General features: G+C 37.2%; 1 protein-coding gene across 3 annotated transcripts in view; it reads right to left on the reverse strand.

Annotated features, from left to right (window-relative positions):
* Positions 1-24,683, reverse strand: part of TAB2 (TGF-beta activated kinase 1 (MAP3K7) binding protein 2) — a 61,317-nt gene continuing 36,634 nt past the window's right edge. For 2 of the 3 annotated variants that reach the window (XM_036380457.2, XM_054514346.1), the window contains exons 2-7: positions 20,161-20,350; positions 13,148-14,660; positions 6,311-6,471; positions 5,590-5,683; positions 4,253-4,333; positions 1-2,043 (exon numbers count right to left, since the gene is read on the reverse strand). In XM_036380457.2, coding sequence (XP_036236350.1) covers positions 1,898-2,043; positions 4,253-4,333; positions 5,590-5,683; positions 6,311-6,471; positions 13,148-14,660; positions 20,161-20,262 — 2,097 coding nt within the window. In that variant the 5' untranslated portion in view covers positions 20,263-20,350 and the 3' untranslated portion in view covers positions 1-1,897. Of the gene's footprint in view, positions 2,044-4,252; positions 4,334-5,589; positions 5,684-6,310; positions 6,472-13,147; positions 14,661-16,748; positions 17,039-20,160; positions 20,351-24,683 lie in introns of those variants that run through there. The other variant, XM_036380456.2, reaches the window with a different exon arrangement.

Here is a 24,683-nt window from a genome sequence, read left to right on the forward strand (position 1 = left end):
TTAGAATATATTTTTTTTTAATTTTTATAAATAACTTATCTGTTACAAAGGCAGTTTACCCAGCTAAATCACAAAACCATCAACTCAAGATATCCAAATTAGGTTTTATTAATAAACAGGTAAAAACTGATTTGTCAATCTTCACATAGAACTGCAGATGAAGCTGAAAAATAAGGCCTCATTTTATAAACAAAATGCATTGAATGCAATTGCTTTGGGTCTACTGCCTAATTACCTGGGATTGACATTTTCTTCCCACATAAAAAAATTGCAAAGCCTTCAAAACAAAGGCCTCTGTGCATTCACATAGATCACTTGTAAAACTCCTAATAAAGTGTCCACTGGCGGATGTTTACAGTGGGTGACAGTCTACTTTGTCTCTTGCTACATGGTTAGCACTCCCTCCAGCCTCACACTAAGTGCTGCTGCTACATAATTCTTTGTGTGCCGTCTTTCATGCATATTGTACTGGAATTCCATTTTCTTGATCTCGGTTACATACATCCCCGATCATGTGAGTACTTTCCTTAAAAAAATAGATCATCAAAATAAAAGAGATGCTTGAGGTTGCTTCAGTGTTCAAGTCTGTTTGATTTCTCTTTTCCAGCCTTTATTTCAGTTGTCCTAAATATTGCTATCCTTGTTTTCTATAAATATGAGACTTCACCACAAAGTCAGGTTTAGAAACTGGCTGCCAAAACAGGAAAGCATTTAAAGTCCTTGAACAAAGCTGTACGATGCTGCTGCTGTTGATTTTGGCACTTTATGTACTTCCCCAATGAATCTCTCTTCAGGAGTCTGCAAGACACCCAGCAGATGAAGCAAGCGTAACTCGGATGCTGATCTGTTGGTGGGTTGAAAGTTTCCTAGTATAAAATTTCCTCACACCAGACAAAATGCTCCCTTTGTGTCACCCACCGTAAAACTCAGTGTACAGAGTGAACTATATGCGTAACTCTTCCAACTTTTCCTGCACTTTTACCACGCTGCATCTGCAGGTCTTCACAGATCATCAGCATTTACAAGAGCAATGTACAGAACGAGCAGAGGAAAGCTATTTTGTGCATAGTTTTTACTAATGCTCTTATTTTAAGGCATTGCTTCTCTCAGATAAAAGCTTAAAAAAAGGGACATGATCGTGCTTAATCACTTAAAGGGAAAAAAAGAAAGTTAACAAAAAGACTATTACACTATACATACAGAAGTACAAGAAAATAATAAAGGTGAGGAAAAGAAATCACTTAAAGCAGGCTCTAGAGCTATGTACAGTAGGAAAAGCTTTGGGGTATTTCACTGTGTGTATTGTACAGACAACGCATGCAGTTTTTCCTTTTCATCTTTAGATGTGATTGTAATGATTTCTGGCTTCACAGAGATGTTTTCAGGGAAGACAAGGCAAAGAGTACCACTGATTTGTGAAGTTCTTCCCTTTATCAAAGGCACTATGTGGCAGCAAACAGTTTAAATATTTAAACCTTGTTCCTTTTAAGATTTCCTTTGTGCATGTAGTGTTTCACTGAAAGCTCTGAAAACAAAAACACTAGCACTCTATTCCTTTCCCCTGTCAAAATTCAGTAGTGACATTGGGGCAGAGAAGAGGATGGGCGACACCCAGGCACTGAACACGGTGTGTGTTCCTGGTAATACTGTACATGGTTCAGGCAGCTGGCGAGTCTCTCAGCAGATTGCCCTTCAGCCGATCAGCGTCAGCTGCCTGTGACACAGCTCTGAGGTATTGCTTGCTCTGTGGGCTGACATTTAACAATAGCAAAACACCATCTCGTCACACCTTCCATTTTACAAAACCCTATGCATCAATGCTTTTTTTGCCCCCCAATGCCTGGACAATTCCTTGTACGTTTGCTATGGTTTTAGGGAAGGTAATGGGCCTGTTGGCTCAGAAATGCCTGGGCATTTCACACTGTTCACAGCGATTTAAGGCTGGATGGTTTAAAAAAGTACAGGCGGTACAACTCCACTGAGCTCCCTCATCTTCATCTGTGTCTGGAACAGTCTTTGGTGTTTTCACAATGGACCTCTGATCTGTGACATGGAAGAGATAAGATAAGCAGTTACTAACTGAAAACAGCATGGAAAGAATTTTGAGATTTTTTTTTTCAGTAACTGAGAACAATCTTGTTCCTCCGAGAACAGCACAGTTATTAAAAGTGACAGAAGCAGCTTTTTACCACCCTCTTGACTACAGCTTGATTGTAGGTAAGCCAAAAAGCTCAAGGTAAAACTACAAAAATCAAGTTTCCCATCCCTTAACTCTGCCTTCTTCCCTTTCTTCCCTCAGTTCAAACCTCTGCATAAAAAGGAAATAAAATTTGCAAATTAATCAGCACAGGAAACATGGACAAGATTTAGAAGTGGCCTATGAAGTGATCTAAAATTCATTACGACAAGAAGTACGTGCTTTGTAACCCTTTGACATGTCAAACTTTTTGATTCTAGAAAGAAGGTAGCAGTTCTTCAAGCCAGCTCAGCAGGCAGATGTACTAAAGAAAAACCATTGCCTGGCTCTGTCATGCTACAGAGTAATCATCCCAGCAATACCAACACATCTTTTTTCATGATGTGTTACACAGTAATCGTCAAATATTTTAAAAGAGAAAAGAAGAAGAGAGAAAAGGAATGAAAAGGATGAAAAGAGAGATGAGTGACTTCTCAAGTTAAGGGTTCCCCAGTTTAGGCAACTGTGAAATCCTTTCAGCCCATTATTTCATCTGGAAAACATCTCATCAGCAATGGCAATTGCTGCAAAATGACAGTAAGATCTCCATAAGTACAACACTACTGATCACAGTTGCAAGAATTATTTTTCTTCTTTTGTGAACAGCAGTAATTCTGTTTTAAGTCAAATTCTGTTTTAGTTACATGATAGCTAAACTGAAGCTTAAAATGAAATTAAAATGAAAGTTAATGAAGAACTAAGATACAGCAGTGATACTTTAAAAAAAAAAAAAGAAGAAAAGAAAGATAATTGATAGAGGGACTTTAGAGCTTTATAAACCAATCAGGGTCAATTTTGTATTTTCAAGACAGATTGAATGAAACACTTAAATTTGTGAGTACCTAAAAGACAAGCCAATAAAAATATCGATAACTAGTAAAGAAAATTAATTTTTCTTCTTTGATTTGGGTTAGTTTTTATTTATTATAAAAGGAACTACATAATTGACAGAACTTATAAGCTCTTCATGGTTCAGTTGTAAAATGTGTCTAATAGGAATGTGTTTGGATTTAACTTTACTCAGAATTTTCACTACCAACTCAGGCAGTGGAAGGATAAAAAGTGCTTCATAAAGTATGAAAAACAGTATCAGTTTGGAAGTGTTGCAAAAGATCTGCAGGACAAAAAGTTCAATTTATCTAGACCATTTTACAATGCAGAACTGTCAGAAATCTCCAAGATGAGATTCTGTAACAACAGTTACTGCACACTCCAAGGACAATTAACCACACTCATCTATATTATGTGGAGAACTTCCAGGACAGAAAGACTGCACAGAAACACCTGTGGATTATCTCCATGTTTTGGGAGATGGTCTGCCTAAAGTCATAGTGTCATGATGCTCCAAGCAAGCTGAATTCATTCTCTGCTTTATGTAAAACACAAGAAGTAATTGTTCTGCTTTGTTTGACACCCTGAGAGCAGAAAAAGCAAGTAATGTGCACACTAATGATAAACAGAATTCTTAAGAGTGGCTAATACTCAGCAATACTGACTCCCTACTGCTCTGCATTGCTTTCCTGTTCAACTACCTAGAACTATATTTACCAATAGTCAGAAAAGGCTTTCATGTACCTTGTTAATAGAAATTCTGCAGTAACCATAAATTCCAGTGAGGTAACCAACCTGAGTTGTTACCACATGTAAGTAAATCTACTCTTCGCTATGGATAATGGTGAAGTCATCTAAGTGAGTTTCACTGGCCCCTAAGCAATGTACGTCATGCTCATTTTTAGAGAAAGATGGATGCCTCCATTACATAAACTGCCTTGCAATATATTATTCATCTTTAACATAACCTATTTAATATACTTCTCTTTCCTGAACGTATGAGTAGAGAGGAAACAAGAGCAAACAGAAGCATACTTACTGCCAATACAAATAAAATGCAAGGTTTGTATGCTTTTGAAGTAATCTATTTCAAATTCAACACTTAAGCAAGATTTGTAAATTAGAACTTGGTATTAGATACAAACCAGGTATTTGTATCAAATCCAAATTTTATCAATACAATACCTTTGGGTTTTGGTGGCACGGGACCAAGAAATCCAATATTATCGTAAAAATTATGAATAGCGCTGGGATTAAAATGTGGTCCTAAAAATAAAAAAAAAAAGTGCAGCAGTTTAAAAAAATAAACTTGAGTAGGGAGGCATATCAGTTTTTTCTGGTAGTAATTCTGTAACAATACTATTATTCACTTATCACCTTTTATATCAAGGTGTAAAGACAGACCTAAGTGAGATATTAGTGATTTCAACAATACACTTTAACAAACTTATTGCCCAAAATATGTAATATAAAGTAAAGTCAGAGACAAGCTCCAGCAAACTAAATGCCTTTAAAGGTATCTTTTTCTGTTACTCTTTAAGATCATTTTATTAGTAAATCACATCTGACTTTTTCTAAATTGCAACTATACTCAGAGATATCTTACCTACTATGCAGTGTATTATACATGCTTAGAATTAAAACTCAAGAGAAAGCTCTAAATGCAATTTACTGTAACCAGCAAAAAAATAATCACCCGCTACTCACTCTATTTAAGGTCAGGTTTTCAGTGTAGCATTACATTCAGCACACCTGTCTGCCTTCTCCTGAACTGCAGGTAGACTGACTGAAGCAGAACTTTTGTGTTCATGTGTGGAACTCATGTCCCAGCTGATCTAACAGCTCACTGCTTCTGGAAGTGGGAAGCATCAATTCCTTCCCTCTCACTATCTCAGTTCTCCCTTCCTGTGCCTCTCCCTCACATCAGCTATAGCAAGCTTTTCCAGCAATGCAAGTTTTAGCTTGGCTTGTTAACAGAATCAGCTCTGCAAAGGGTCTAAAAACTAATACAGAGCCAGAGCTCAGTAAGTGGCAAGAGAGAGAAGCAGGAAGAGAGAGGCTTCTTTCTGGCAGTTCTTGAACTGGCTCAGCTGTCTCATCATTTCACCCCCATGACCAAAGGCTGTGTCCCTGCAGACAAGGAAAGCAGTGAGCCCACTGGAAGTTACAACTACATTTTATATTTTCTAACTTGAGAGGCTAAATACAGGCAGAGGTGGAAGACAAAAGAGAGAGATGAACACATATGTATTGATGTATCATTCAAAAAACTTTCTTTCTTTGATACACAGATAATCAGATTTGTATGAAATAGGAATGACTGTGGAATTAGGAAAATCATAGGGCAACAAAATCAAGAGGCTTTAAAGACAGTTACCACCATGGTTTCATTCAAACTAATGTGATGATTTACCAAAAAGTGTGTATATCCATCATTTATGACATGGACTTTTTTGAAACATGTAGACAGTGAAAAAAAAAATCAACATTTACAGTTACTGATGTACTAAGACATACTGTACCTCTTGCTTGAAAAAGATCAATCTCTTTGGTTAGGCAATCTATGTCTATCTGCAGCTGTCTGTTACAACTTCTTAACTGTTGCATTTCTTCCAGCTGAAAAAATAAATCTGCCTGTTAGACTAATTTTCCCAGTTTATGAACAGTTATCATTCATGCATAGGTAGACAACATTTAATTATTTCAGACATGAAGATAAAAGAATCTTCCCTAATGACCACCTTTCTTCACCTTCAAGCATAATCTTAGAGAAAGCTTCCAGACCTACTGAATAGTTGTCTCTGATCAGACTTCACAGCAGACTGAACAACTCCAATCTTCAGTCAGGGCACAGCCAGTGGTCTGGTCCACCAGATCAATGGATATCATCTAGCACTGAAAGCTGGTGCATTAATTGGTTTCTGTGAGCTCAGTATATGCACCAAGACCAAAAGTACTTGGTGTGATAACAGTATGAGTATTAACTTGTAAGGACTATCACGTGAAACCTTTAGTGACTGCCTGTAAAAGCAATTCTTCACAAAGCAATTAGCAAGCTGCAAGGTTGTGGTTAAATGACACATTTTTAGCCCTTACTCTAAACTCCACTGTCCACCAGCTTAATTCTAACTATACTGCCTGTCCCTAGTATATTGTCACTATACGAACAAGTCTTCCTTCAATTTATTGTGACAGACCACACTTGTGGCTTAAGTTTATTACCCTACAGATGTTTCAACTTACTGATGGAATTTGGGAAACAGAATTCGATCTTTTCAGGCGCCTTCGTGTTAGATTATTCTCCATTTCATTGACCTCTGATTTTAGTTTATCCAACTTTTTCTTTTGAACCTCAAGTTCTCGTTGAAGTCGCTCCATCCTGGCCTTCTGGTGTACCAGTAAAGCTGCAATACATAAAGTCCCATTTTATCTACTTTATTATCCTTCACATGGCAACATCAGATTAAGAAGCAAGTTGGTACTCTTTTGGGAAAAAACTGAAACAAACACTGCTACAGACTGCTTTTCCAATTTGCTCACAAGAAAAACTCTGCCTTAAGACAGAAAGTGCTGTATTTTTGAAAACAGCACAAGCTAACTACAGACAAGCAAATATGAGAAAGCCATACAATGCAATAAATGGCCATGCAAAATTTAACTGTAATCTTAAAAACCTACAAGACTAACTACCCAAAGGCAGGAACAAATATTTCTGTGCTTATTCATCTTAACCACTGTAAAAAAAGTAGCATGAAGAGGATTTCAGACAAGTGCAATATGGAGCCCTGCATATGCTTATTACAATTAGGATTGGGTCCAGTGTTCACCATAGTACGAACCATCAAATGAAACCAAATCAGAAATAAGCACACCACTAGCAAACAGATATTTGTCAAAAGCTGGACTGTATGTCACTTTACCCCTAAAGTATGATGCAGAACCATTAGCTCAGCTTCTAATTTCTAACACTGGTTACTATTTGTAAAGCAAAAAGCACAAGAAGACCTAATTTAGAAACAATGAAGTTAGCAAAACTTCAGTTTCAAACCACAGTTTTTTAAATGTATAAAGAACCTAAGTAGCAGATAACACAAATTCATGCAATCTAATGAGTTTGTTTCACTGAAGGTAGGTTTACTATTAAATATAATCACAAAAGCAGATATTACCGCTCAAAGTAATAACCACCTTCTATAAAAATGTATTTAATTAAATAAACTAAAGAATATTTTTAATTTCTGTACAGCCATTCATTCATCCATTAAACTAGCAATTCCTAAACTGTGATCATTTTCACAGACTATGAATACTTTTATATCACCCTGGAAATTATAAAGAAGTAGCAATAACAAGGTATTTTAAAAAAGATTGAATTTGCCTCACAAAGTCTTGAAACCTAACTCCAGCTGGAACATGATGTTTAACTCCTCACAATTTCTTCAGGTACCAAAAAATTAGAAGCACTCAAATCTGGTTGCCTAGGTTTCCCAAATAATAGCAGAGGAAAAAAAACCAAAAAACCAAAACCAAAAAACAACATCAAAAAGATGGAATGCTCCACACCTCTGGCAAGCAGAACTGACTTCTCCTGCAGATCCTGCCTACTCATTCATTCATTCACACATTGCATTTTGTCTTCCAGAGGTTCTTTAAAAGGAAAAACCATGCCAAACTATTTTTGAACAGTGTTACAGACCATACTGAGATCCAGCCTAGGCTTTTGAGTCACAAATGTTCACTAGGTACTGAAATGACACCTAGCTTCTGCTACATTTTATTCAAATTGCAGAAGTTTTCATAAACAGACACATTTACTTTGGGTCACAGTTGTTGCACTACAGTAAAAATTGCAGCTGTGCTCATACGTAAAATAAAAACGTAATAACTGAAATCTCAATATAAAGATTTTTGTTGAAGACTTGAAATTATCAGGTAAGTATTCTCAGCAGACAGCCTCTCCTTTTGAAAAGCCTTTTACAAACAGCAAATGAAGCTGCAAGTCTAAAGAAAGGAAATCAAAGACTACTTTGCCTCTACTCTGGTAGAGAGTGTACAAGTCCTTTTTCTTTCTACATTTTATTTCCACTTTTAGACAGTCTCTTCTGTTTTCATTACCTTGGTAAGCCTGCTGAGGCAACACAGCCATGCTCTACTGCCCAGAGCCAGAACTCCTCAGACCTGTCAAATGGTGGATGCAGGCTGCTGGCGAGTAGCCAGTGCTGCTGGCTGCGGCAGGTGGGGAGCATTTGTACCAGAATATCAGGTTGTATGGCATGGCATGGCATGGCCTCAAGAGTTCAACTATGACCAAAACTTTGCCTGTGCATCCCTCATCTCCTTTTTTAAGCTACTTTTGTAAAGGAAAAGAACCCAAGATTCCTCATTTTGATGTTCTCCCACTTGTGTGGTTTAGAAATTCAGCTGTCAGTATGGAGCTGTACAAGGAGAAGGCACTGATGGATGCCCCCAGCATTACTACATGCTTTTCATTTTCATGTCGTGTCTGGAAAGTCATGCACTTTATTCTCCTAGGAACTTTGGGACTACCACCTCACAATTTCAAATCCCAACAGGTTTTAAAAACACACATGAAAAATTACCATTGTGATTAAAGAAGAATCACTTGATACCACTGTGCTATCCTTCTACTATTAGAAGTAACTTTGATAAGGAACTTGAAAGAGATTGGTGTAAGCGGAGACTTTCATATACAATTTGGTAATTTTGCTTCAATACCAATTTGGTATCTGCAGGAAAACAATGATGGGGGGAAGACAAAACCCTCCCTCTATTTCAGCGTCATAATCATGAATGGAAAGCCGCAATTTAAGTATTCAGCTCCCTCTAGTGTTGCTCAGAGCAACTGAAAACGTTGAGAAAAACTGCAGTTCAACTTCTTAATTAAGTGCAAACAGGGTACTTGGCACATTTAGTTTTTTACACTTCTGCACGTTTGCATTCAGCAGAGCGCAGTACACTTCAATGCTCTGGCAGATGCCACTGTTTCCTCTGACAACCAAAGTGCACATTTTTCACATAAAAGCTGTATATCATTATAATTACAGGAAGGAGCATAAAAGCCTGGAGGACAAACTTCACTCTTCCTCTCCCAGAGACCTTCTCAGTCGGGCACTAAATATACCTTTAAGTTTGTAAATGTATGTATAATTGTTTTCTCAAGGACTGTGAATGTGAATTTTAATGTTAAGAGTGTATTTTATTATTTTGAGTGTTTCTAAGATAAATTCTAATCTAGGAATACAACAATTTCACCCTATCGTATAGACCTACACAGTTTTAAAATCTCTTAGTTTGTCAGATATGGAGGGGATTTCTGGCAATGCAATTACACTGTAGCAGGAGGTTCATGAGAGTCTCAAAACTTATACTTGGGCATGTTGTCTAAACCTGTATTTGAAGCTGCACAGAATTCAGTCATCTGATGTGCAACTTCAATACTTCAAACTGATTTCTTTGTTCTCTCTTTTCAATAGTCTCTTCACCTAATTTTTTAAAAAGAACATCAGTGAGGAGTGGGGCCTGATATACAGAGCCAAATATAAGGTGGTATTTTTTCTTAGACCACATGATGCAATGGCTCAGAGCCCCTTGGTGCATAGGCCACAGCTGTATCTTATTCAAGTCTTTTTTCTTAAACATCTACAAGCACTGGCTAAGAATGAAAAAAAGTTGTTTCCTGCAACTTTATTTTTAAGTTTTAAAGAGCTCCAAGAAACCAAAGCAAGAGCTGTGCAAAATATTAATTTACTAATCTAGTTTATAAATTAATTTATTTACATTAAAAACACAGTGGCAAGAATTGCTAAGCAAACATGCTTCCACATATATAACTATAGTTGGTACCAATGATTCACTCAACTTTGCACACTATCCTCTTTCAAGTTGAAGAAAATAATATGAAAACATCAGACAGTCAAAGCTGTATAATATTTAACCAAAGGACTTAAGTTCCCTAGTAGGAAAACATCGACCTAGTGATTTTATTAAACAATTATGTATTTTCTTGAGGGGTTGCCTTCCCATTATACAGATGGAAAGCTATACCCAGAATGAGCAACTGTTAAATAACTGTTCAGCCTCACTACTCATCATGTGACATACAGAGCATACATCACAAAAATGTATCTGAGTACAGAATTTTCAATTTCTAACAAGATTCCAATTTTCCATCCATAAGACACGTTATACTAAACTAAATTATACATTGAAATCCCACTTAACTACTTCATATTAATAAAAATAATTATAAATTGTAATCTCTACTAAGTAATAGGAATACTCCTGCACACTGACAGAAGTGATATTGAACACATAAAAATGCATCCTCTTTTGGCAGCCCCTCTGGGCATGCATCTAGCATTACTCTTCTCACAGCATCATGAATTCTTACTGACTTTAACAGCAGACATATGCACTCAACACTTCCACAAGTGAGTCCTCAGTATCTCAGACTAGAATCTTAGAAAATGAGGAACATCCCTCAGCAACCAGTTCTGAAAAGTCTGGTGACAGTGAGTTTCTCAGGATGACAGTCAGTGCCAGAGATACAAGCAAGCATTCCAGGGAAATGACATTGATCTTATCTGAGCAGTACCCATTCCTTTACACATTCTATAACCTCCAGGTTTGGTAGCAAATAAGACAGAGATCTGGGGCAGCCTTCTACTACCCACTGCAACTTTCTTGGGAGGGAAACCAGAAATATCATGGAAGGAGACAGAGGTGCCTACACACACTGCAATTAAGCAAAGCTTCTTTGATGGCAAGCAGCAGCACCTACAGAGAAGTCCAACACATCTTCTGTTCTCCTGGGCTGGACCATGTATATAAATGTAAAATAAATAAAAAGAGCAAAGGAAATTTTATTTGACATCAAAGCAACTCCATCTTCCACCCCAAGGTTTCTTTTTCCCCAAGGCAGTTTCAGTTCTCCCTGCCAAGATAAAGAGCATTCTGGTAGAAACAGAAAAGCTGATGAAAACACATCTTTCTCTAATCACGGCCAGAGAAACTACTCATCTTTTCTGGCTAAAATTAAAATGAAACAAGCACCTTGCATGTAAGGATTCTGGCAGTCTGGCTAAATCATAAGCAGTTTAGAATACAGAAAACATGAAGGATTTGAAACATCAAATCCCTTTTTGTATGCAAGATGAAAAAAAACCACTGCTAAGTATAAGAAACATGTTTAAAAGCAACAGTTAGGACTTCCAGATATCAATATCATACAGTAAGTCTATCACAGACTTAACTCTCCAAATATTAATTAATAACCAAAATGTAAGAAACACTGCACTTATTGCAGCAGAAATGGAGCACACATGCCAGAAATGCAGAACATCTCCACATGTAAAGAACTTCAGGAGTATTAAGCGCGCTTTCTAGTGAAGGACACAGAAGGATGGTGATTTCCTGAGGTCCCTGAAGTTGTACCAGCCCACATCATAGATCTACACACAATCTAATAGCTGCAGCTTGGCTTCAGGAAGAGCTGGGTACACAGCAAGAATGAGGTCAATGCTTCTGGAACTCTAGGTTGTGTATCAAGCTTGCCTCATCTTGATATGCTTGAATGCTGACACCTGCAGCTTGTAGAGAGGTTACTGTGGCCATCACTACCAAGGGTACAAGAGATAAAAAGGTAGACCTGGTATAAGTCAGTGCCCTTAGAAAGGAAAAACAGACAAAAGGGACAACTCCCCAAAATGAGCAGTTTTGCAAACCCCTAAAAAGTACCCAACTTGCTTGGGAAGCAAGTTCATGCCCTAAAAGACTGTTTAAAGCCTAAGGACAAGATTTCAATTGCTAAATTTCTGGCATATGAAGTTTTCCAGGACTAAGACTAAAACAGATAGCTGTTTCCCTCCAAAGTAAGAAAAGGAAATATGATCTGGGGGGCAATTTTTTTGCTTACCTACAGATGAATTTTCTGAAGTTCTTTATGCACTGAACATAAGAGAACGTAAGGATGATTAGCTTTTTGGTTTTGACACATAACCTTTAGAAACTCTTGAGTTAGGATTAACTATTCCTCACTAAAGATAGTTGCATCCAGAAGAAGTGCACAAGCTGGAATAATTTTTTGATTTACTTCATTAACACAGTACTCTAGATGCAGATCTGCCTTCCAGTGTCCTGATCGCTGTACTGACTTACACAAAATAAAATTGTAAGTTCATCTGAAGAATGTTTACACTGGTCATGGAACAGGCCAGTTTTTTAAATTCAAAACTGTTTGCTAGGTCCAGAGAGGACCAGTGAGGTCAAAGACAAATTAATTTGACAACCTATTGTGAATACTGCTTAAATATCCTAAGACTCATTCAATATTTTTATGTAAAAAGCTCACAGAAGGGTTAATAAACCACTGAGTTGGTAGTAAAAGCATGCAAACCCATGAAAACAGAAGAAAAAGATTAACAGGTTATCTCCCTTTATCACATATTCTAAGTTTTACCCCTCCATTACCGCTGATCCCTTAAAACAGATTCCTTTGGTTTGGTGTTCCTTTTCACATTTTAAAATGTAACAGAAGTAAGTATCAAGACTTTAAGCATTTTATTGTCAGGAACACAGTAGGAAACATGGAGACCAGGCCAACATTTTGTGCCATTAATTGCTTTTGAAGTCTGCTTTTTTTCCTTCTTAAAGAACACTCACAAAAAAAAAAATATCCAATGTAAACAGTATCTCAACTGATTTAAAAATCTGACAATGGAATTGTAGCTTTAAATCACTAGGACAAGTTGAACAAACTAGATGTTTCTTTCAGAACAACATAAAAAAGAAGATGGTATGACTCCACTTCATTAAACAGATAACATATCTACTTAAGACAAACAGAAGAATATCTCCAAGTATTCAGTCACATGTCTTTACCATAAAAAGAAATCTATTAATTGCTTATAAAATGCTTTTATTTATTTAGGAAACACAAATGCTAAAATTAAAGACACTGTATTAACATCAGAAAGGTTACTAACTGTTTCCTGTTCTGCAATCTACACACTGAATTGACAACCTGGTCAAAATCTCTACAATTTATATTAAGAATATTACCTTGCGTGTAGGCAGCATCATCAGATCCCATACTCAATTTCCGTGCATCACTGATCCTATCCACATGTGCTAAAACAGGGTCAGTAAGATGCTGGATACCCTCTGGTTCAACATAGTGATCAGGAAGGTTTAGAAGGTTTGTAGGTTCAAAAGTTGGGGATACTACCCCTGGGGAAACTGCAGGGGGCTTATTTGGAGAAACTGTAATTTTAAAAGTATATTTTGTGTTAGGCTGCGTAACAACCACTCGAGGAGAAGTTGCAGTGGTGCTGTTGCCCACTGCTCGACTCTTGGGTGGATGGTGATGAATAAATGCAGGACCCATGCTTACTTGACCAGACATATTCCTAGCAGTAGTAGATACTCCAGGATTTGTGGATATGAAAAGCGTGGGCTGGTTCCGCACAAGTTGATCATCTCCTGTCGTGGCATTTGCTGAAATGTAGACCTTGGGCTGTCCACGTGTGATCACTTCATCAGTATTTGGAGGACTGGCCGATATGTAAACAGTGGGTTGACTTCTACTTAATGTCTGGCTGTTGAGGGAAGAGGGAACGGTGGAGGTGCGAGGGCCAGTTGAACGCAATTTAGAAGAACTGTTTCTTTGTGGCGGTTCAAGTTTGATTTCAATTTGATTTTTGCGAGGTCCTGTGGATATATTCTGAATGTTGTATTGGCTATGAGCAGAAGATTGTGAGCTACCAGATGAATGAATCATAGGTGCTTGTGGAGTAGTAGGAGAACTGATAGGCATGTACACATGAGAAGTCTGGTGGCCTTGCTGGTTTGGCTGTGTTGAGTGTTGCGATGAGGTATGTGGCGTAGTACTGGATGTAGGAATAGTAGTCCAGGGACCTGGCTGCGAAGGCTGGTAGACTTGCTGAGGGTGCATGGGATTAAACTGAGATGCCCAGCCTGGCTGCTGCTGTGTTTGCCGAGCAGTACCACTAGGAGCTGTGATGTAAGGCCTAATATAGATAGAATTTCCCTGGGGACTGTTAAGTACAGGAGGAGGTACACCATGTATGTGCAAAGATGTTGGGGTATTGCGACCAGGCTGAATGTTTGGGGCTAAAGTTACCATAATGGGGTTGAATCTGGGTGTTTGTTGAGACAAGTTAGATACTCCTTTGCTGCCTAGGTGAAATCCAAGATGCTGCCCTGGATTAGAAGCACTAACTGTATTAGCCATCTCAAAGACATGAAATCCTTGTGGAACCTGCGCAGGTGCTGTCTGTGGTTCCTGCTGAAACAGTTCATTGTTGGACTGACTGGTTTGAAGGTGTCCATCACTAACACTGTGAGCTAGAGTCCTACTTCCATTCATTCTACTTCCTTCTCTTCCATGGTGATAGACGTTCTGTGACTGCAAATCCAAATTAAGAGATGTCATGTGATTTCGTAGTCCAGGAATCCCAGAATCATCCGAAAAACTCAGGTCTCCTTCACCATAGAGATATTTTGTGCTCTCTTGAGAGAGAACTGCACAACAGGCATCCAAATTGTTGTTATTCTAAAAAAGACAGATGAAAGTTTGACATTACTGATAAAATACTGTCACAGTTATGTATGAATACATCCAATCACAACTGAAAAATGAACAATACAACATCAGATAGGAAGCTTTAGGTGGCTGGTATAGCTGCTCTATACAAACAAGGGGCTTGCCTGTGAAGCTCACTGCTCTGGGAACAGTGACTGAGCCAGTGGCACCAAGGGCAGAAGTCTGCATTGCCTCTGAAGCAGTGACTGGGAGATCCTGCACCTTGGAAAGCTAGCTTTATACAGGGTGATACACCTTGGATGAATACTTTCCCTATTCCTTCTCAGTTTCAGAACCATCTTCAGTAGAGACCAAAGCTCTGGCTTTAGGGAGGAAAATGACAGCAGGAATGGATTTACAACATCTACATAGTATTGATTAATAACTTAAAAACAAAAATAAAAACACATGTTAATTTTAAATGTTTTCCCAAACACTCCAATACCAGTTATGCATTACCTCCTGCTGAAAATAAAGTGAATCTTATGAAGAGAAGAAACACGCAGACTCAAGAAACTGTACATGACTTCAGAAGAAATGCAAAAATTCAGTTTATACAAATACATCAATAACCATTCTTTTGTAAGATCAAAACTATTAACTGAAAACCCAGAGGACATTTGTATTTTCATTTTAAATCACTGCTTGCAAAGCTTTGAAATACTTATATTTGTACCTTTTAAACCCAGTAATAGGATGACTTAGAAAAGAAACCACAACCTAGCTAACTCATTTTTTAAGAACATTTCAGATGCAAACCGCTAATCTCTTGTCCTTTTCCATGTGTGTAATAATATTGTACTCTAATCTTCCCAATTGAGTTTCCTATATAAGGATTGTTAGAAGAGTGAGGGTGCATCAGTGACCTAATTTTTTCATACTGTGCTCCATCTTTATCACTTTTCACACAGAAATTCCCACCCCTCAAGAAATAAAGGTTAATACTTTCTGCTGGAAGAGCACCTGTTCAGGCCCATGTTATTAACACTAAATAGGTAGTTACTAGAAAAAGTGCATGTGACCAAGGAAAAAAATTGCATGTGCCAAGTAGCAACATTATCAGTTAGTTAAAAAGTAACACAACCAGATAACTGATTCATGCTACATGCTTTCTATTTTGTCTTTTTTGTTAAACTAGCAGACATTTTTCATTCTTCCACTGGATAAAGGTGACAGTGTTGCGCACACATAGCAAGACTGTCTCTACCTGACAGATTTACCAAAAAAAGAAAAAAGAAAAGAAAAAAAAAAAGAAAAAAGAAAAGAAAAAAGAAAAGAAAAAAGAAAAGAAAAAAGAAAAGAAAAAAGAAAAGAAAAAAGAAAAAGAAAAAAGAAAAAAGAAAAAAGAAAAAAGAAAAAAGAAAAAAGAAAAAAGAAAAAAGAAAAAAGAAAAAAGAAAAAAGAAAAAAGAAAAAAGAAAAAAGAAAAGAAAAAAGAAAAGAAAAAAGAAAAGAAAAAAGAAAAGAAAAAAGAAAAGAAAAAAGAAAAGAAAAAAGAAAAGAAAAAAGAAAAGAAAAAAGAAAACAGAAGTGCAAGAGGGATAACAAGGCTAAACTTCACCCAAAAAACCAAAACTATGTGCTCATACAGACCAGATACAGTTCTGAATTCTTCCAAATTAAAGGAAAAAAAAATCCCAAATAAACCCTAGCCACAGAACTTTTTAAAATGACAGGATTCTCTAAAGGCTATCTATCAAGCCAGCTCTACATAAGGACTGCTGCAAAAAAGTATTCAGTGATATGAAAATGGATCAAATTGATGATACACATATTGGCTCTAGTTTGGAATAAGCACCAGAGGATGAAGTAATCAAAGGAAGTTAGTAGTGAAGAAAGGAAACACACGGACAGAACAGTGGTAAGATAAGAACAATAGCCTGGTATTTGTTGCAAAGGAGAAAAGGGAGCCAGAAAAGGGAAAAAGATAGGATGCCACAGAAAAACAAGCTAGAAAGATCTCAAAGGCAGATTTTGCATGAAGTGAATTAAAATTATTAACAGAAAGGCCAAAAATACCAAACCAAAAAGGAACAGGCCAAGCTTGCAAGGCCCTTACATTCAGCTTGAATGCATTTCTTTGGACAATTTTTTTTTCTTTTTTAAGACTGCATCCAATCAATTCCAAAATTTCAGTGACGTCAATGAGAAAATTGGAGAACTCAAAGGGGAAACGGGGGCACATGGAACCCCTGGCATCTTCTGGCTGGCAGAGGCAGAGTTTCAACCGCTTCTAGCTCTTTACAGATCAGAGAACCGGTTGATGGCAGAACTGAGCATATTCCAGCAAAACAATACCCCTCATCTTATCTCTGCCCATGTCCCATTTGAGTTTAAAATGTTGGCACCCTGAAAGAGAAAGAAAAAAAAAAGAAAGAATAAGAATGTTGGAGGGAAATGAGGAAGCAAGGAGAGGACGTAGACTTGAGGAGCAGGTACAGAATGCTCCAGACACAAAAAACAGAATAACAGGAAACAATGTCCACTGACTGTGGGCACCGCAGTGATTCCTTTAAGTGAGGAGAATGGGAGATCTGAATGCAGGAGGCTTGTTGGGAAGAACAGAGGGATACAAAACTTCTTAGGAATATTCAAGTGCTGTCAGCCTGAGACTTTTTACTACCTAGATTAAGCTGGTTTAGGTTTCCTCCTATTAGCTCTTTGGTGGTCCTCTGCTGTTAGCATGCTAGCATATTGTTTAGGTAATTCAAGGCTATTTACCTTGAGGTACTTGCATATTCTCTTTATCCCTAATTTTTTCATTATAAACATATAATGCTATAAACCTTCCTTTAGAAACAAGCTGTGTTTGTTTACAAAGAATTCATGAAGGATGACTGAATTATCTGTGTATTTTTTCTGCACAATTCACAGTCATCCAAAGAAATTTCCCTTGTAATAAAAGCCTCATCAATAATATCATAAACTGCATAATTGCTTATATTCTTTCAGAGTCTCACCTGGGGTATAACTCCTGGCTTAAAAAGAACTTCACCCTGACATATGATGGCTGCACATAAGGTACTGCGGGGGCAAGGCACTTTGTATACCAAGTACTTGTCTTTGACCTGAACTACATTTACTGCCTTTATTGGAAATTCCTTCCACTATATTCAGCTACAAGGTGGCAGAACTCAGGATTCAGATACTGTTCCAGCAGCATTGAAACATGTGCATAAGTACTCTTAAATTCTGCTTTTCAATCTTTCCCATCAGTCCAAGTACAAAATTTGTTGGTTTGAAGAGGTCATGTTAGGCAGCTTTTATAACAACCCCGAACAAATCAAAACACAAACAGACAAACAAGACCCCAAGCCAGAGAGCAGCAAAGCTAGAAGGTGCATCACAGAAACCAGAGCTCATGAAATTTCAAAAAAACCACCAACATGACAGGATTTTCTTGGTGAGTCTTAGTTCACAAAAAAAGTAGCTATCCAGTGTGACAAATTAGTTTAACAATACTGCACACACAGAACATTAATTAAGACTGTTTTTGAAAGATTCTCTTATGAAAGCTGACTTAGAACACTTCCTCAAAATCTAAACCCTTCCCCATAAATCTGTCATATGAGATGTACAGTATCTTTTCTTCACAGTTATAAAGCTCTTTTTATTTAAAGAGATCCACTGTATTCAATGTTACAAAGACCACTGACTCTATTAAAGACAAGCATTAGTTTTTCAATTTATCAAGAATTACATTCAAAAGATGACTACTGATGCATTCACTCCATCAAGTCCACAGACCTTGCTGAACAAGCAGCTCTCATGTTCGAAGAACAAAACTGTACTTGTAGTATAAAGTCCTACAGAGCACTAACAAAAATAGCAGTGTACAATCCTGAGAACAAGTACAGGCAATTTATACTCTGGTTCAGTTTCCTTTTCAGCTAAATAATGAAAAAGAAAGAACTGGAGAAAGCTTGAAACTTCATGAGCCCCAAGCAGAATTTTGCCATCTTGCAAATCAAAACTGATTTTGTTGATGAAATGCACTTTTCACGACTTCTTACTCTAGAAAGACTGGAGAGTCATGATAAAGTCTTGGCAATATGAATGTTAAATTGTCACAGACACTCTCCCAGCAGTACAAACACTTTATTTGGATGTATATGCGTTTGAGTACATATACATACGTAAGTATAGAAAAATATGTATTTCATACATAAAAATACATATAAATAGCAAGACAAAAATTAGGATATAAAGAATGTTGAATCATAACCACAGTTGTCCTAGCCATACTCCAAAGACAGTTAGCTTCTGGGAAGCTGTAACATCATTTTTCCTATCAGTGTATACTGATAATCAGTATGACTACTTGGATAATTCTCTTATTTACCAGAGTAAATCAAATGTTGAATATCTTAGAATGAAAAAGAAAATCAGCTATTATGGATGCTCTGAATCGATGGAAAATGCAAAGCAAACATGTCTAAGCAACATAGTTAAATAAGTCAAATCTACCAACATATGTTAACTCTAGGCATTTAGGTGTCCCTGTTGGGCTTTGGAGGGACATTAATTTATCTTCTGAAGTAGCTAACATGATACAGAACAAAAAGCTGATACAAAATATGGTATGTGCTCTGATAGTGGCAGCATTAAAAACAGACAGCTGCATGTAGAAGTTGAGAATATGCAGCTTTAGCACTAACTACAGCACTGGTCAAAAATGATTTTTTACTATCAAGCCCAACAAAAATCCAGTAATTAATTACACAGACTCCAAAGGTACAGCAAAAAAATAAAGCCCATCGGCAGCCAAAGCCCTGGACAGATGCACACCAGTGCCTCATCCCTGCCTCTGGTCTAACACTGTGGAAGGGAGTCTACAAGCACCTCATCCTGCCTGAGAGAGCCTGACTTGGAACACCTGGCTGTGCCCACGTCACACTCCAGGCTTCCTGATGGAGAGGGTACCTAAGGCCACCAGTGCTGGCTCTGCAGGCCAAGGGAGGTGGGAATGGAAAGCATTGGCACCAATCTGCATGCAGGCAAGGGCCCACCTCCAAGACTGATGGAGACCAGGTAGCAAAGTTTCTTCTGGACCTGCTTTAACACTCAAATAAAAATGAAAATAAAATTTCAAAATGCTGCTCGTTGTAGCATTGCCTTAAATTGTCCCTGCTGGACTCAAGTTGGCTTTGCATCCCTCCTTTTGCCACAGTTAGTTTTGGCTGTTGAGATGGCCAAAAGTCATGAGTACGCTGATTGGCGAGACAGTAGTCTCCATGCATACAGCGAATATTGATTTACACCTGATTTACTTTGGACCACCCCTGATTAGTCACGGAAAAAGAGAGGCCAATTTAACACGTTGCTTGCTGTGCAATATAAAGAAACTGGCTGAGTATATTTGCCTCATTTATAGAGAAAAAGAAAAACATCAGCTTTCAAAGGAGACGCCCATACAGAAAGCTTAAATTAGCCATGTTGCTTACTCGTACAGCCATGAACAGAGCACTGACCTGTAACATGCATCTGGATACAACACCTTCAGGTACCTCAGGAAACTTCTGTCGCAGGTCATGTAAAACCTGAATATCAATTTGCTGGCTTCCTTGGGCCATTCGTATCTTGCCTGGTCAGGATTGTTTTTCAACAGGCAGTTTTAGGCCTTAGTAAAGGGAGTACTCATCTCTTCTGTCCAAGCATTTTCTGGAAGAGAAAGGAAAGCCTTGAGACACCAAAAGCAGGCACTTCTGATGTAACAAAAGAACACCCCACAAACTGAAACACACATACAAAATCCCTTTTCAATTATGCAGCCAAAGTCTGTACTTTATTTTGATGTTTTCCCATGTGACATTTCTAAGTAATTGTCCTTCACGCACTCATAACCTTGAAAATTGCCCATTTATAGACACATCTGACAGTCAGTTTCCTTCTATCTTTGGTTTTATATTGATATTATAAAATACATTAAGAATAAAAAAAAGACTTGATTTACCAAAGTATTAAAATTATTTGGTTTAAGAATAGTATTTTTAGTTATTTTAAACACAACTGAACACAAAGTAGTCCACATCAAATACTGGAAAATAGTATTTGCTTGACTTTTGAATTTTTACCTTTGCCATCATTGTTTTTCTTTACTGTCAGGATATTGTGGATAGAAGTTCAATGTCTCTAAGCTTCAGAATTTACTAGCAATTGTCTACTTGGTTTTCACCCAACATACTTCAGAATATTCTGGAATTATTACTAGAAGGAAATAACACTGCAGGCTTCTTCAGCTAATTCTGTTCCTGCTTTGAAGGAAATTATGAAAGCTATGGATAAGACAATTTCACAATCACCAATCAACACATTCATACAAATGATCTGTCCAGACCATATGATACCTACGGCGTTTACCAAGAAGAATTTCTACCAATAAATCTTCCAAGAATGGACCTGTGTGTTAAGCAATGGAATTGGATCTTCTTCATATAAAATAGTATTATAAACAAATATGACCATATGGTTCATAGAAACCCTGGCATAGTCAACTCCAATGAACATTTGCCTCTTAAATTAGTAAATCTTACTCAAGCATCTCCATGAATTTTATTCACTTTCTCTGTGGCAGCAGTAGAGCAATTTAAAAAGTTACTTAGTCTATATCTCACTAGAAGTACATGCGTGTTACTTCAAGAGTTTACAGTGCTAGACTAATTTAAGCAGTGACAAGAATACTGATCTTGCACCTTCTTAAAAGAAATAAGGAAAACACTCTTCAAATGAAACAGCTAAACAGTTATATTGTTTATCAAAAACTGTATTGCAATACTTCTCTAATTAAACTTCAAACCCAACAAGACCACAGCAGATCCACAAAACCAGAAGATTCTATTAACAAGAAAACTAGTTTACCCTAGTTCAGTATCAAATGCAATTTTTCCACCCCTCTTCTACTGAGCAGTTCATTAAACTTCCTGCTAAATTTTTAATTCCTCTCAATCCTCCTAAGATAGCTTAATTTTTTTCCAATTTCTCTAGCCTAGAATAGCAAATTCTATGATCTCCATCTCAAGTTCCCTGGACAGTACAAAAATTTTGTATTTACTCTTTATTTAAATTGTACCAGCAAAAAAGCACCTTCGCAGCTGCCACAGCAAAAACTCTGTAGAAAGAGATTCATCCATGTAGTCTTTTCAAAAACCACAGAGAATAAATAAAAAAACCCAGTACTTAAAACAAATGCTCCACACTGTCACCCCAGTGCTTCATTTCAATAAAGTATTTTGTGTTCTAACTCATTTTTCAATGTCTGAAGTCTTAATAAAACACATAATGACCACAGTTCCCATTTAATACTCCAAAGCAGCAAAGTATTGTAACAATTACCTTAAATTTCAAAAGTGCTACAGAAAAACTTGTCTGTGTCTTCATGAGGCGTAACATGATTTATGGGTCATCATTCAATGCTTGCAAAGTTCAATTATTTGTTGGTAGCATGCAGAACTTGGGAGATAGCTTATTTTTATTTTTTCTACAATACTTTTAAGTTTTGGTGGCTTAGCACCAAGCAGATGCCTGCAAGCAATATCACTTTACTAAATTTGCTGATAAATTTTTGCATGTGTGCATCAAATGTCTCAACATAGCAAAATATTTTTACTGTAATATCGGAGGAAGTGAAGCAAAGAGGCTCTGTCCCCACTATTTTAACTCAGAGAAACATACTCCAACACAAAAAGAAAGAAGTTTTTTTCCCCCTAGTTTCAATTACAATAGGCAACTGATATGGCTTCACTGACAATTTAACATATGGAAAATGTATCATATGAATATGAAGGTCTCATTCCAATCATCACTTCAAGAAGAAGAACCCACTGAAGACCTCAAAGATATCAAGAGATTATTAATAAACTCAAATTAACCTTAAGAAAGGCTGAAGTGACAGGTCATGAGGTCTTTTGAGGCCTCTCTAGTAAAGACAGTGAAAAGTTTTTTTCCCAGTTCTTGATGTTGCAAGAAGCTACAAAAAGGACTCAGGATGCATCTCCAGGGGCAAAATTAAAGGAACTGAAGGTTACTTTGACAGATGGAAGCTTAAGGGACAGACACACCACACTGCTGTCAGCCATGGAACTCAGGATCATCCAGAATATTGTTAGAAAGTTACATATGCAAGTGGAAAATAAAGGCATGAATGCAAGAATGAACAGCCAAGACTGCCAGTAATTAAGACTTCAGAAGAAAAGAGTATCAACAGGAGGCAAAGGAAACTGCTGGCAGCAGCATTTTTGCTTCATTCAGAGACTCTGGCATAAAAATCAAGGCAATACAGCGTTACAGAAATAATCAGAACAATCTATTCAATAAATTAATTATTGGAAGAAGGAAAATTCAACACTGGTGACTCAGAGAAATAGTTCTTCCTAAAATCATTAATATCAAAAGTTTAATTACAAAAGAACACTTCTAAATACTGGTGTGCAGTACAATATAAAGTTATTCTTGTAGTAATGCCATTTACTAATAGGTTTACATACTGCTTCTAGCTATAAAAAAAACCCTCAAAACAACCCCTTCAATGTGACTTTATAATGTTGAAGAGAGACAGAGATCCCAGTGCTCACTTATGCCAGAAATCCTAAGTAACCGGAAGAATTAATTAGCTGTGTTCTTTTTCAAAGAGTATTGGCATGATCCCCAGACAACTTAAAAGGCCTGGCAATTGTATCATGATGGAGCTCCTGTTGAAGCTTTATTCTGTGAAAACTATTGAAACCAAAGTAAACAATGTGTCATCTCCTAAAGACTACTCAGAACCATGAGTATGAGACAAAATACACTGCCTCCCTTGTTTATGAACATATTCAAAGACAACTTAATGTGAAATATAACTCAGATGCCAAATACTAGGCTCGTAGAGTACTGAACCAGTGCTAGCTAAATACATAATTTTTCAAGTCTCCTTTCTTCTGACAGAGCACATGTTTAACATACCACAGACAATTCTTCAATACAAATCTTAATTTAGTATATCACATTGACTTTCCAGAAAATACTTATAAAGCAAGTGTTCTTCAGAGTAGATTCTGCCAACATGGATTTTATTAAATAATTAAACATGACAAAATCTAAACAGACTAGAATGTTATCTGCACTTCTTGCTCATTACAAATTTTTTCCTACTGCAACTTCACATGCAGTCCATGCCACAAAAATATCAAAGATAATTGTGCAGATTTTAACATAACTGCTGTATTTAATAGTTCCAGTTGGAGTTACGATGCACTCATTATGACTGAAGTCCCATTTATGGTCAGCTACCATTCGGGAAACAGCCTTTGTGTGCTCAAGAGAACAGCTTTTGGAAATACGCAGAACACTGCCACAGTAACCAGCATGCCCTTCACCTTCTCAAAACTCAAATCGATGCAGCCTTTATACCTCCCTTGTTAGTTCAGCTACATCTAGTAACTAAATTGCTCATGTTTTTTGTGGTTTTAGTCTGATCACATCTGATCTGTGTTTTACTCAGCTAAAATGCTGTAATCTATCTAAAAGCTTACTTTAGAAATCAGGCTGTAAATATTTCTTAAGAAAGTGAATGCAGAAACAAGAGAACATTTTCTTGTAGCATTTATGGTGTAGGATACAGACAATGTGCATAAAAGACTGCTGTAATCACAGGAAATCAGATGCAGCAAGTTGCAATGCAAGCCTGGTAGAGGTTGCTAAACCAACAGCAGAAACACACAAGCAATTAAAAGGGTGATGAAAAAAACCCCAAAACCCAACAAAAACCCCAAAATAAACCACCTAATCCCTCTATACTTATCTCAGGCTCCTTCATCAGGACTAAGACACACAGCCCGTATATCTGTGCATTGGGTAATTCCAAAAAGTAAAATGATCTTCACCCCTCCTCAGTCCATGCTTTCTTGAGCCATACCTTCTACCTTCCCCCATATATTTAGCTACATTTTTTCTGTTATCTTAGCCAAACACCTATCCAGGCACCAAGCCAACAAGTATTACAAAACTTCTATGGGCC

This window comes from Molothrus ater, chromosome 3, assembly GCF_012460135.2.
Source record: "Molothrus ater isolate BHLD 08-10-18 breed brown headed cowbird chromosome 3, BPBGC_Mater_1.1, whole genome shotgun sequence".
NCBI lineage: Eukaryota > Metazoa > Chordata > Aves > Passeriformes > Icteridae > Molothrus > Molothrus ater.